The sequence below is a fragment of the Halichoeres trimaculatus genome, unplaced genomic scaffold (genome assembly GCF_033239565.1).
Source record: "Halichoeres trimaculatus isolate MK-OKI-2021-1 unplaced genomic scaffold, fHalTri1.1 fHalTri1_scaffold_12, whole genome shotgun sequence".
Taxonomy (NCBI): Eukaryota; Metazoa; Chordata; class Actinopteri; order Labriformes; family Labridae; genus Halichoeres; species Halichoeres trimaculatus.
The window spans coordinates 30,619,979-30,634,913 of NW_027437190.1; the positions used below are offsets into that span (position 1 = coordinate 30,619,979).

The following is a 14,935-nucleotide window of genomic DNA, read 5'->3' on the forward strand; positions in this document are numbered from 1 at the left end:
AAAAATCCCCAAAAAATAAATAAAAAAAAAATACATAAAAAAAAGCAAACAGATTAGAGAACAGAGAAAAAAATATAACATAGGATGATCAGCTTTTAATTATTAGGAGAACATATTTTGATAATGAAAGATGTTGATTTAAAGTGCTTCATTCATTAGCGCATGAAAATAGAAGTGTTTTGAGACTGGATTTGAAAAACACTTCAAACCTCTGAAATTAGTCACCTAAGAAAACCTCTGATGAATAAATTAGTTTTCAAGCACGTCTCATCCAATTTTTGATCAAATTAAGACTTATATACTGCTCAAGTATCACAACAGATTGTGGTCTTATTCATATTGTTGTATCATGAGCAAACACTTGAAAAAAGTGGGGACAATGTTTTTGAAACTTGACTTGAACACACACAAAGAGCCTGCAGGCTGTTTACTCATTTATGTTCCCCACACGGTCAGATGCTTTAATGTGTGTCCTCTGTCTTTGGTTGGACACAAATTGGGACTTTTCAGAGTGACGGTAAACTCACATCTTCCATTTTTTATTATTTCTTGAATAAATTCAGCATCTGAATCACAAATTTCTCTAATTGCACAGTACAACACCAAAAGGCCACGGCTGAGTTGTTTTCTTGTTTTTTTTTTTTCCCCAGCTTCTGAAACAACATCATTTCTGAAATGTTAAATTCAAGCTGGGATTTTGGCTTTTTAACCATTAGTGGACACAATTTAAAGAGCAACAGAATATTAAACAGCATCTGTTTCAGTAATTCATTCATCTTGGCTGGAAACACCTACCTCTATTTTCTCAGAGCTGATTTTTAAATGCATAAGAGAACAGTCATTGGAGTAATTAGAGAAACTTTGAACTTTAACTGATGAAGGTGTCAAAAAAATTAAAGAATCTCCTCTAGTTTCTGAAAAGTCTTACATTTTTCATCCTTTACAAATTTAATTTTTCCTGAAGGGGAGAATCTGAGTTTTAACTGAATTTTTTAACGTAAAAGTTGGACCAATTCTGTTTCTGAAGCCTGACTTTGCAGCAGTGGCAGATGCACAGTAACACATGATGTCCTGTGAACGCTCTCTGCTGTCGGCCTGTTTCATACACTGTGTGAAGCGAATCGATGAACAACAGCAGGTTTGCAAACATGTCCGTGAACACTGGGAAGAAGCTGACTTGAAATGTGCAGCCAAAGAGCTCACCAGCCGTCACACACCCACACACCAAAAACTACTACAGATTCAACGCTTCCTGTGTCAGCTTTGTCTTCTCACACCAGGTGCCTGTTGTTCATCCTCTCCTCTGACATTTGGGTGCTGATTCCAGCTGCTGCATGTCACCGGGTGTCACTCCAGCTTCCTCACTCTGTCTTCATTTGCGTCCGTGTCTCTCAGTCCCAGCGCTGTCACTCTCTGTTTTTAGTGTGACTGTATTAGCATGCCTCACCCTGCGACCTTGAGTGTGTAAGTCATGGGGGGTTGCAGAACAATTTTACTGAGGGTGCACACTGGTTTTTGCAAGTGTAAACAAGTTATTCTCAGGCGGCCTGCTGGCTGCTCGGCTCAGCTCTCTGTCAATAGGCCCGAGATAATGTTTATTCCTGCACGCAACCGGTGCATTCCCCTGATGGACTGAACGCCCCCAGCAAGCAACTCCTTCTCATCCACTTCACTCGTTCTGCCGCTTTCTCTCTGCTCAGCTTGGCGTCTGACTGAATTATCACCATAAGAGGCTGCTACCTCCAGAGCAACAACACAGAAACCCTCTGTCGATCTCACCTGAGTGATTCCTGGCTTGCTGGCAGGGTCCTGGTGGTGAGGCTTTGTGTCTCACATTTTCAAGGAAAGCTTGTTTTAAAGTTTTCCAAATCACCAGATTCACAAGGCCACTATGTTCGCTCTGCTTCAGTCTCAGGAGGAGAAGCTCCTGTCCGGACTATATCCAGGGGTTTAAGTGGCCCAGGCTAGAATGTACCCCTGGTATTTTTCAGCCTAGGCCAGTTTATATCCACAGATCGTTACACCCTACTTATATATCAGATTACTTTTTTTTTCTTTTTTTTTTCTATTTTTCTTTTTTTGTGTGTATGGTTTTTTTTTTGGTTTTTTTTTAGGGACAGGGGTAGTTTTGATTTATTTTTAAGTTTATTTTGTGTTTTGGGGGGTTGTTTTTTGTGTTTTGTTTTGTGTTTTTTGTCTTTTTTTTTGTTTTGTTTTGACATATCAGAAATTGTCTGGTTTGGTGATGTTTTTTTTTCTTTTTGTTTAATTTAGTTTACTTAAGTTTTGTTTTTGTTTTTTGATTTTTTTGGGGGGGGGTATTTGTTTTTGTTGTTGTTGTTTGTTTTGTGTTGTGTTGTGTTTAATCCTTTTATTTAGATTTGTTTTTTTATGTTTTTTGCAAAGTTAGTTAGTTAGTTTTTTGGGGGGGTTGTTTTGACTTTTTGTTTGTTTGTTGTAGTTTTTTGTTTGTTTGTTTGTTCTATTATTTTATTTGTTTATTTGTTTGTTTGACTGTTTATTTTTTTATAGAAATTTTTGTTGTTTAGCGAAGTTGTAGTTTCTGAAAAAGCACACCTGTTCTTAGCACGTGGGGTTCTTTTGTAAAGTGTTTTTTTTTTTTTTTGCTTTGTTTTTTTCAGGGTGGGCGAGGTGGAGGTTGTCTTGACTTGTTTTGTTATGTTTATTCTATTATTTTATTTTATTTTATTCTTTATTTTTTATTTTGTTTTATGTTATTTTATTTTATTGGTGCTTTTAGACAAGTTGTAAGTTCTACAGAAACAGATCTGTTTTTAATATCAGAAACTGTCTGGTGCGGTGGTGGGGGGAGTGTTGTTTTAATTTAATTTTTTGTTTGTTCATTCTACTATTTGATTTGATTTGATTTCGGTGTTATTAGCAATGGTACAAGTTCTTCAAAGCACATCTGTTTTTAGCATCACAAATTGTCTGTTTTATTTGGTTTGGTTAAACAAATACCAAGATTTGGAAAACATTTATTCAAACAAAAAAAAACAATTGTTTCAAATGTTTTCACACGGGGCTCTATCTCCTGTGTCCTCGCTGAGTTTCTATCTTTGGCCCATTCACTTGGACACCTACAGCAGTTTTACTGAGCGGCTCATATTGACACTAAAGGCTTTACATTGCATTTAGTTTAAAGCTGCTTTGTTTCTCAGGGACGCTGTATATCTGTTACATCTGTCTGAATCAGCAACAGCTCCTCCAAACATTAGCTAACAGAGGCTGAGGGGCTACAAGTATGTTGTTTTACCTTGGATTACAGCCCGGTGACTCCCCAGAGTGTTAGATACAATAAACATATAGAAGTGGAAGACCTGGAGAACAACATTAAACCATGATATAAGTTTCGCACTGCGTGAGTGTGGTCCGAGAGAGTTTGAGCATTGCTCTGCAGAAAGATGAGACTGAAGAGAGGAGGAAGAGAAAGGCCAAACGAGTGAACAACAGAGATGTCTGTATTTGAGGGAGCCAGGAGATGTCTGAGAGATGTCTTCAATTGAGCGTGCAAGGGTCCTAAATGGGTTTTCAGGGAGGGGGAAATAAGAGAGCCTGTCATCCCTCCTCTCCATCGCTGGCTCCCTCCTTTTCTTTCTCCTTCCCCTGCTTCTCTTTCTCTACAGGCTCTCCAGCCGCCTCTCATTCCTCCTATTATTAGGGCTCAGTAATGAAATGTGGAGTGTCTCGTATTGGTGCCTGGGCCCGGGCAAACTGTATTAGTGTGTAAATGGTGTGGGAGTAATGAGAAAGCACTCAGGCCAGCCGGATAGACCGGACCACGGGCCGTGCATTGTGTCCATGTGTCCGTGTGTGCGTGCCTGCGTGTAATGTGCATGTGCATCAAATGAATAACAAGAGACGTCGAAGGGGGAGGACCCTCGCTCGCAGGGGCCCGAGTTGTGTTTCTGTCTCGTATGCCAATCCCGAGATTGTTAGCCCCCAAACAGAAGAGAGGCTTAGCAAATCTATTTGGTCAGCGGCGCACAATCTCACTCCTGGCCCAAAGCATTCACGTCAATGTCTTTTGTGACTCACTTGATTCAACTCTTTTTAAGGTGAATTATGCAGGCTTAGCAGAAGGATTTGTGCTTTAATGCCTTCCGGACTGACTTCATTAAATCAGCGGCTACGTTTGCCATCTCTAAAATCTCCCCAACCTTTTAAGAGCAGCCCTGATTCCCTGAATCCATCAGCTCCTGCCTTCACCTTTCTTCCCAGCAGTAATTAGCCTCTGTTTAGCGGTCGGTGGTGAAAACCAGCAGGGCTCTGCTCAGGCCTAAATCCTCCTGATGTAGCGCATAATGTCTCCTCTTCTTTTTTTAACATCCCAGGAGGGGAATACCTGCTCCCTTCTTTAACACCATCTCCCTGCATAATGTATAAGAGCACATTGCTCATACAAACGGCCCACACCATTGGCTATGTAATAAAGGCTTGTGTGTGACTGTGGCTGAGTGATATCATTCCATTTCCTCTGGCCTGCAGGGCCTAAAGCGGCAGCAGAGACAAGACGGACACGCTCCATCCAGTAAATACTCTTTTTCATGACTGGATTTTTTTTTCCCTCCTCTCTGCAGATGTGCTGCCTAAATCGGTGGAAAGTGTCTTCATCTTCCAGGAGGGGAGCGAGAGCGAGCCGAATGTGGCCAACACGACATACGACGCCATCGTGGTCGAGCAGTGGACCGTCATTGATGTAAGTGCCGAGGTTTTCTTTTTTCGCTTACGATCCTATTCAGTTCATCGTTCACCAAAATATGAGCAGGTTCGATGAATGTTTTCCTTTTAGCACGCTCACACACAACAGCCACCAGCAGCGTGTAGATGGGTGTATGTGACATGTAGTGAGAAAAGCGTCCTTTTAAGATTTATTTTCGAGCAACAAACTGTCTGAGGATTCATTTTCAGTCAAACCATTTCAGTCCAAAGTCTTATTTTCATACAGCTCCCAGTTTTCATCGTCCAACATATCAGTCATGTGTTTCATGAACATCTAGAGTTTAAAAAACACTTTAAAGGAGATTAAGGCTATAAAATGGTGCAGAGAAGAGAAGACATTGTGTATGAAAATAGTCCAGAATGCAAGAGAAGGATTGTTCGTACAGTGGCCTGTAGGTGTCAGATGATTTGCATGAGCTACAACAGAATATAAAAGAGGTCAATTTGATCAGTTTTCTAAAGGATTGTTGTGCCAACAGATAGAAAAGATGTGAAAGTTAAAAAAAAACATTGTTTTCTCCTTTAGCTTAAAGATGCTATAAGGAGGATCTGTTTGATTGCACTGCCTCGCCACCTTGTGGCCCGGAGTCTCCGCACGCTGTCTTGTGTTTGTTTTGGGATTAAATGGAGATCGAATCAAAACATTTTTTTTTGTCTAAGACAACTTTTTACAGGATACAACAGGCCAAGGTAAGGTATTTATCAGTACAGCTAAGAAGCGCTACAGTTTGAAACCTTACTTTAAGTAAACATTGTTATAGCCGGGTATATGTAGCGCTATCGGCAGCCTGGTGCTCCAACATATCTGTTGGCTAACGTAACAACAAGTAAACACTGTCAGTTTGATAGTAGTTTAGTAGTTGTTTATATTTAGCAGAGCTGGCAGCCCGATGCTCTAAGACATGTCTGTAATGTGTATTGTCAGTAAATCCTGGTTAGCTATGTCCTGCCAGTCATCTACCAATCAGAGCTAACGTAACATCACTCTTCATTTTATTGATAGACTCTCAAGTTTGAACAGACCACTGCAGAATAACTGCTGACTGTGGGTTGGAATGAACATTAGCACAAACTGTTTAGCTCCTGTGTTAGCCTTTAGCTCGTGCTCTATCTCTCTCCTGTTTAGCTTTTTTCTGCTCTTCTGTCCTTTTTCTGTCTGACAGTTAGGCTTCTGTGTCCACCATCACTACAAAATTAATCACAGAAATTGTTTTCAGCAGAGAAAAACACAGATCTCTCTTCTCTCTACTAAACTTTGTCAGCTGGCGTGGTGTTGTCATGGAGACTTAGACATGCCGTAAACCAGTCCGGTCATGCTCGACCCAATTGAAAAAGTAAGATGTAGCAATTTAAAATATCCCCTGACCTGTAATATTGGTGCTGATAATCTAATTTTAAAGGGTGGATTTTGATCAGGCATATATCTAGAAGGGATATATCCTCTCAGCTCCTTTAATTATAATAGACATAGCTTCAAAGGGGCCTCACCTTGATGGTCTCATCCTCTGTGGTACTTATATTTCTATAACATTTACCTGTAATGTGTCATCTTATATTTAGCTTTCAGAATGATTCTTGCGATAATGTTAGCATTATAGCTATGTTAAGCTATGTTTACTTTCACAACTTTTCTGTGTCCATTGGAATAATTGACCTCTTTCAACTTCCATTGTGTACTTCTGTCTGGCACCAAAATATTTGGGGCTAAAAATGCTGTTTCAGGTCAAAATAGATATCTAAAAAAAACTATCCTGATAAAATCCAGATCCTTATCCTGACATATAAAGATACTGACATATTTTCCCCATATCGCCCCCTAATGGTGAACACTTTCCTTGGTCAGAAGCAGAGTTTGCTGATGTACATCAGTCTGTAATGGTGGCACAGGTCATGGTTAATAAATATGTCAGTTAGAGTTACTGTCTCTTTCACTGTAAATGTTAAGACTTGTTGGAAACATCTAATGTGTGAGTTTCTCTGTGTAATGAAATGAGATTTGATAGTGGAAACATTAGCCATCTTGTGATATTACTAATTAGAGATAACAAACGAGCAGAGAAACATCAGAAGCACATACAGACTGTAAAGGCTTACAGAGTGGTTCATAATAAGAATAGAAAACACATCTAGACCCAAATGAGCGGTTCTGAGAGGTTTTGAAATGAGGCGCTTTCAACCGTGATCAAGTAAAACTCTGAGTAGATATAACTCATCAAAGAATTGTGTTTTGTCCTTCAGTAGAGGTTGAGATTTGAGTGAATCTTTGCCAAAAACGAAGCATCCATTGTACTCTGTGTTATTTTTCTCCTTACGTCTGGATATATGCAGAGGTTTCCAGTATTTAACTAAGTATTTAATCTGCATTGTCCAGCTGTATTTAGAGCACCAATCCTCTTTGTGAATCTGCTCTTCCTGTTGAAATCAGTCGTCAGTCAGACACTGTGCCCTTCCACCCCCCATCCTCACTCTCCAGCCAACCTTTCCCCCATCAACCCTGAAGGCAAATCTGCCAGATCTCAATTTATGGGACATGTGTCGCAGTCGCTTGTCTTATCAGCAGCAAACAAGCCCTTATCTGCCCGCCGATTAGCTTCTGTCCTCGCCACAAGTTCCAAGTTGGAAATTGATTTCTGTCGAGAATTGAAGGGTTTGCAGCCTTTTCATTGCCTCTCATGTGAATGTATGTGCTTGTAAGACATGTGTGTTTGCCTCTGCTAAGTGTATATGAGGATAAGTTAGGTTTGTGTGTGGGAATCTGTTTGCAGATGCTATCTCTGTAATTGAATTTAGACTTTTTGCAGCCTGTGGTTGTCCAAGTGTGAAAGGAGACTTTTGTCCCCCAAATGTGGCTCTGTGATTGTCCGGCCCTGAGCTGATGGACACATGTGCCAATAATAAAGGCTCTTACAGTGGTCTGGCAGCAGCAGTATAGGCTCCATCCCTCTGAGATGAATGGTAATACTGTTACAGCTTAATGGATTTCAAGGCCTCCTCAGAAACAGCACGAGCGAAGAACAGTGAACTCTCAACCAGCGTTTCAGGAGATCCAATCAGCTCCTCCACTGGGACTTTATCAGAAAGCGTTTCACCCGAGTGATCCGCCGAATCAGACTGACAACACACTCATTCACAAAGGCCTCACATCATCTTCATTCATTGTGATAACTGTTTTAAAATTGATATGCAAAGTATCCTCACAGCTCGTTATTGCTCTGCTCCCCTGATAATCACACTGAAGCCTGAGGCAGACTATTGATTGCGAGTGTTTTTCTTCTTCTTCATATGCATCACCATCTTTTCCTTTTCAGGTGTTTTTATTATCTTCTTTGTGCGCGTCATCTCCGATAGCGTTACATTATTATTAATCAAAAAGTCTGTCAGCTGCTGTTGCACTGAGGGGAGGAAATCATTGATATTGTCCTCGAGTGAGAGGGAATCATCTCAGAAACTGTGACAGTTTGTCACTAACCGGGGATACATGCATTTAATTGTTCTGTTTATAAAGCAGTTACAACCGATCAGAGGATTTGCATGTGAAAGAGTGGAGTGCTATCAGATCTGCAGGTGTTCTCGAGGCAGCAGAGGCGTAAAGTTTAGCATTAGTGAATGAACACAGACTTCAGTGTAGATATTGTTGGAGTTTATTATAAGGAAACAGGTTGTTGTGCACAAACACTAAATGCTTTTATTTCTGGGTCTGTGTTTACCAAGATCATATTTAATGATAGGTTTGGACTAGTGGCGGCTGCTGGTCAGTCAAGGAGGAGAAACTCATTTTTTTCCGGCCTACATCATAAATTTATTTATTTATTTAAACGTAAATTCTACCCTCCGTGTCAGCTTGTTAGCAGCTGGAGCTGCTATCTGAGACTCCGACAGGCTGTAAGTGTGAGTGACAGGGGGAGAAGCTCCACAGCTGGAGCTGTAGCTGCTTATCGGTGAAAAGAGAGAGGATCTTTAAACACAACGCTCGTCGTTTTTAAGAAAGGTAAACTCGCTGGAGATCAATAAAGCAACCGGATCAGTCCAAAACAACTGAGAAGATGCTCCGGTGGAGGGTTATACTTCAAGATCGCTGACTGGCTCATTTCACTGTCAATCAAAAAGGGATTTGGCCTCAGACAGATCATCCAATCATCATGCAGAAGCCCAGCGTCCAGGCCAGCCCACTGCCTCATAGACCCCCAGAGACGCTGAGCGTCTGATGGGCGGGACAAAGCCCAGCGTTTATCCAATGACTGTCTACTTTCCACAGTGGAACAACCCACTCTACGCTTTCCCGCTGAAGTCAGAAGATGCTCAGCATCCGACTGTGTTAAAGTGCTGAGACGCTGTGAGGATGAATGAGAAGGAGGTGGAGCCAGTTACCTGTGATAGGAGCTGATTCTGAACAAAAGATGAAGGAATTCTAGCTCAGATTTTGTCAATGAAATGTTCACACAGCAGAACATATCACCACTTTTATTAGGGACATTTTAGGGGAAGCTCAGCTTCCCTTGCAGTCTTGGAGCAATTGCCACTGGTTTGGATACCACTCGAGTTTTTAGACCTATTGTCCTTTCTGTGTCCAGATAAGGTACTGATACTAACACTGATGTTCTTTACGCTGAGTTTAATGTCAAACATGTGATTTAAGTTGTCAAGAAAGACAGAGAAGTGACTCACGTCCAGCTTTCCCTAGAATGCGCTATTAAATCATCGGGTACCAGTGTTTGAGAATTCAAAGTTCATTTAGTTGGTAATTTTCAAAGTACTGGGTTTGAAACCCAACAGTCACAGCATGAGTTCACTTTCCACCACAACATTTAGAGAGGCATCTGGACCGAGCCCTGAAACCAGTCTAGAAGGGCTGGGAGGATACGCTATTCTCGTGATTCGATGCTATTGTGATTTTTGGGGTGCCGATTCAATTTGAATTGCAATTTTTCGTTAGTAATGATTTTTCCAATTTTTAGTTTTTTGCATTTTGAACACCAGACCATGTGAAAAGTTGAATGATGATGTTAATGTCTACAGACTATATCAGGAGCCATACTTTCCCATAAAACCCATATCACGTAAATCAGAGAGAAACATTTCACCCATTCCGTTGCTAGGCGCTACCCAAGTAGCTGCCTGTTGCAGCATCTCTCTCGTCTTTGTCCGTTTCTTGTAATTTATTTGTTTCTTTTTCGTAATCTTTGTATTTGGAGTGGATCATCACTTTGTATGGTTCATTGTCGGTCACGGACACCAAACTTTTTGTGGCTTCGGCGATATTTTTTTACTACTTTTCTCCTGTGTTTGTCTGGAGATCCTACATGTAACCATGCTGCATTGTTTACATGCAAAATTAGCTGTTAGCAGCCTGTAGCATGTCAATGCTAACTAGTGTAGGGCTTGATGATTTCCCTCGAGCTGAGGAGGAGGAGGTGAGGACGACGTGCTGGTTCTCGGATGTGAGCTGGGAGGTGACGACGTGGACCTGTCCTTCCATCCATCGTTGTTGGGAACGTGGGATCTAGCCCCGGGGGATGGACGAGCTAGCTGTGCTAACCCAGCGGCATCGTGCTGTTCACGGACGTGGCTGACGGAGCTGACATCGGACGCCGGCGCCACATTGGAGGAGCTTCGCCTGCTGTGAGCAGACAGGATCCAGGAGACAGAGACTGAACAGACTGCTGGGGAGGCTCAGTCCTGGACCCTGTGGAGGTGGAGACTGGCTGGGCTGGAGAGTGGTGGACGAGTGGTGGACGGGATGTCGTCATCTAATTTCTTATGGACTTTTTTTGCACTTTCTATACTCTTTCTAACTTTTGTTTTCTTAAATGCTGCGGTGACTCCTGAATTTCCCCTCGGGGATAAATAAAGTATTTTCTATTCTATTTCTATTCTATTCTATTCTATTCTGCTGGAGAAAAGAGGTAACTTCAATAGAATCTAATTGCAAGAATGGTATATTGTCCCAGCCCTACCGGATAAGCATACAAGACCAGTAGGTGGTGATAATGTGTGATAATTGTGTTGCATCAAAGAAGAACACTCTGAGCGTGTGCTTTACACAAGCTCCAGTCTAAATATACAAGGCAAGTGCTAAAAACTCTAATTCATTGAGTGTCTTCCTGAGGCGGGCTGTGGAAGAACCAGAAACCACAGACACACCAAGCCAACGTAAGTCGGCTTTTACAGCTTTAATAAACATGTTTACAGCCTAGACACCCACAGCTGTTAGTGAGCCCGCTAGCCCACTAAGCCCACTCCATTTCCAACATGGCCCCCTTTGACTTTTGCTTCAAAAGTCTGTAACAGAAACAAACGTTTGATGTTACAAAAACTGTGTCCATTTATCATACAGTTTATGATTTTACATGTAAACAGCAACTGCTGTACATAGCTGAGGTGACAAATCAGCATTTCTCACGCGGCCACACCAAACACGAACTTGCAAATTTAATCGCGTGACACGCCTGCAACGCGCCTCGTGAATGCCCATGTCTCGACACTGGACTGTTTTGACAAGCTGAGGGGCGAATGCACATTAGCGCAGCACTGTGCTGGGGGAGTAGAGAGCCTGTTCATTTAAAGACGGAGAGCCCAAAAGAGCATCTGAAAAACAATGAGCTGTGGTTTCAAAAATATGACAGGGGAGTGTGTGACAGCTTTGGAGATCACAATCAATGCCTGCTGCCTCTCCCTGGTAATCCACCTCCACTGGCCCTGCCTGGCTGTTCCCTATGACCTCATCCTCGACCCCCTGAGTCGACCAATGTTCCCGGAGGTCTCCCTGTAGATAATGAAGGGGTTGGGGAAAGAGAGGACCGCAGAGAAATTCCATCTTTTCCCTGGCTCTGTCCCTGCCCCGCTCCTCCCTCCTTTCTATCAGGCTCAAAACTCCGCCGAGGAAAACACAGTCAGACTCAGTGATGACACGTGCAGGCAAATCCAGCTGGAAACGAATATTTACAGAACTTACCTTCAAAACCTGTCTTCTCTGAGACTTTCACCCAAGCCTGCTCCTTTTTTTCCAGTCTCTGTAGAGTATAGAGGTGTCCCAGTCTGATATTGATATCGGATATCGGTCCAATATCAGCAAAAAAACAAATATCGGTATCGTATCGGAATGCATCTAAAATCTCTGATATAAGCAGTCTATTCCAGACTCCGCTCCTGCTGTTTTTATTTGATTTATTTAGGTTATTTTCTGGGTCTTCTAATTCATTCTTTGTTTATTCAATTACTCGTATATTCTTATGCTTAATGTTAAAATCTCTGTCACCCATTGGTTAATGATAAATGGGTCAGTTTTTCCTCATACCTACAGTTGCTGACTACTGTTCTTTGTTTGAATAATATCACTTAATCAAGCCTTTTCTAACATGACATACATACTACAAAATAAGTAATAAAAATATGCATGTTTAATGCAGATATCGTATCGGATAAATATCGGTATCGGCCAATACTCAATGCTGCAGTAACGGTATCGTATCGGAAGTGAAAATGTAACATCGGTACATCCCTAGTAGAGTACACATGTCATGTCCTATAACTCTGGATGATGACACACCGCACAGATTATTTACTCGTCCATCTTCTGGCAGGGTTGGAGTTGGAGCAGGTGGCAGTTCCCCCCTAACGTCATCAAATCAATGACGTAGTGGGGGAATGTCATCGCTGATTGGAGGCCACGGCAAGCCTTCACGCGAATTCGGGTCATAAGTTCAATATTTTCAACTCGAGCGAATTCGTGTCTACCGCCCAAACGCGTCTTTGCATTGACTTTGTATGTTATCTTGCGTTTGGTGTGGCCTTACCATAAGAATACAAAAAAAAAATCCTCTAATTTTTCATGGCACCCCTGCCCACCCACCCACCCACACAGTCTCACACACACAGTCTCACACACACACACTAATGTATGAAAAAAACATGCAACAAATACACTTCACTACTTTTTTTAGCATAGAGTTTATAACTTCTTTGTGAACTTACAGTACAGTGTAATCTTGACTCTCTGGCTGTGCTGTGACGAGATATAAAGTGATCAAAGAAAAGTACTGAAGCACAATAATAGAAATAGTGACAAAACAGACAATGAGTACGAGTCAAACAAAAACTCTCGGGTCATAAAATTCTGACTTCAAAACAAATCAGAGAGAAATTAGAGACGAAAACAAGCACCAAAAATAAATGTCAAACTGACAAACTAGGATGCAAGTTGTGTGGAAAGTGTTTCTACTAAATGAGAACACAGCCTGGAGGAAAACAACAAAATGGATAAAATGACAAGCAGGGGAAATGTGCTTACGTGCCGGGTGTTCAGCACGGAGACGTCTGCAAAATATTCTGCATAAAAATGTCATCAGCGCTTAAGAGACGATGCAGACGTTTCTTTTAGCTCCATCATGAAAGAGAAACATCGCACGTTCAGACACGTGTCCTAAATACATTAAAGATGCAGAGCATGACATTTTCCTCCTGAAGAAAATGACCTGAATAGGAAACATATGGATTGCGGTGAAGAGCTCCAAATGAAGAGCTCATTAAGGGTCTCTGCTCTGAAACTGCGATCGGGAGCAGCTTCAAATCTTTTGTGTCCTTTGGGGAAATCAATACAGGAAGTGCTTAACTTGTAATGCACTGGGAGCCTTTTTACAGGAGCAATAAGCAAACAGCACGTGTCCTCCTGCAGACCCCAGTTAACGTCGGCCTTGATATGTTTTCAGCAGCAGGAGTTTTATTCACAAAGAGGGACAAGGTGCATTAGCAGGACGGTGTCAGGTTTGAGTCTTTCAGATAAAACAGTGAAGGAGCAGCAGTGTCACGAAAAACATCAGTGTTCGTGTGTTATATTAAAAGATGAACTGATATTCACCTCAGAACAGCTCAGCGTACATCTCTGATGTTTCTTAGAAGTTCCTGACTCTTTTTCAAGCTCTCCTCAAATGATGTTTTCAGCACCATTATCCACTTCAGCTCTGTCAGACCCAGCAGTGGGTCCATTATGATAAATGTGCGCCTGGTAACGAGCTCGGCTCAAAACTCTCAAGATAATGCCAAAATTTTACAAGTACATCTAACAGGTCGTGAAAAAGGAAAGGTTGGTTGTGATGGTGAACAATTTTAAGCAGAACATCTCTAGTTTGAGAATTTTTCTTCACTACTAGGCTTGAAAAGGCAGACGAGCTCAGGGAGTGCAAACTTTGGAGTTATAATTTGATCTGATTGTACAAGAAATAAAATCAGAAATTTCTTCTGCCAAGAGATGCTCATTATTTTCAGGGAAACACAGAGATATGTACTGCAAACTAAATTAAACAAGCAGTTGAATTTCCAAGGATTGCCACTGATAGAAAACTTCAACCAGATGTTGTTCAGACAGGAAATGATCCACCAAGAGTCAATAGGGAAGTCTGTTACGTGGGTTTCTAATATGCAGGAGACAAGCAGCAGGTCTTGAGCTGGTATGTTGAGATTTGACAATAGTTTTGTGAATGACTGATCTTGTCACCATCACCTATGATGAGCTCTGCCGTTAACCATTGTACGGTTTTGAAGCCAAAATTCCCCCAACACAGGCACCATCATTGAAGCAGTTGTGCAGGGAGAATCTGAGTGGAGCCAGGTGACATAAATATTTATATTTTTTGGAGAGTCTAATCACTTCTTGGGCTCTAATTTCGTGGCGCAGCGCAGGGGGCGCAAGCCTGGCGCAGCCTGCGCAGTGCTAATTTCATGCTGCGCACCACTGTGCGCTGCCAATTTGACAATTTGGTAGACCGTCTGCGCCGAGATGGGTGTGACGGCGCGCCTGGGGGAGTTGACGGTGCACCAGGGGGAGGTGTCAGCAGATTCATGTTGGCGCAGTGACAATTTCGTGCCAAAAAAGTGCGCTGAAAGCTCGCCAGCTCCAACCTGGTCTATCCTCGGCGCAAGGCGCAGCGCACCCCACGCAGCTGTAATTTGGTGAAAGGCGCACATGTGCGCACATGTCAACAAAGCCTCAGAGGCAGGTTTCCAGAGTGTCAGGGACACATCTGATGTCAGATTAAAGCCGTTTGTCATAATGGAAAGTTAACCTGACGGCAGCTGAAAGTTTGATGCACATCTTACAATTAAACAATAAACAGCCTTAACATCTGATACTGAGTATATATCTGGTTCTCTCATTTCATTTAATTCAAAGAAAAGAGGAAGAGAAAAGAGGAAGAAA

The 14,935-nt window shown here is 42.0% G+C and overlaps 1 protein-coding gene across 1 annotated transcript in view; it reads left to right on the plus strand.

The window, feature by feature from the left end:
• rftn1b (raftlin, lipid raft linker 1b) overlaps positions 1 to 14,935 on the plus strand; it is a 204,086-nt gene that overhangs the window by 152,134 nt on the left and 37,017 nt on the right. Inside the window, exon 7 of the mRNA XM_074683789.1 lies at positions 4,602 to 4,720. Within this exon, the coding sequence (XP_074539890.1) occupies positions 4,602 to 4,720 (119 nt within the window). The remainder of the gene's footprint in view (positions 1 to 4,601; positions 4,721 to 14,935) is intronic.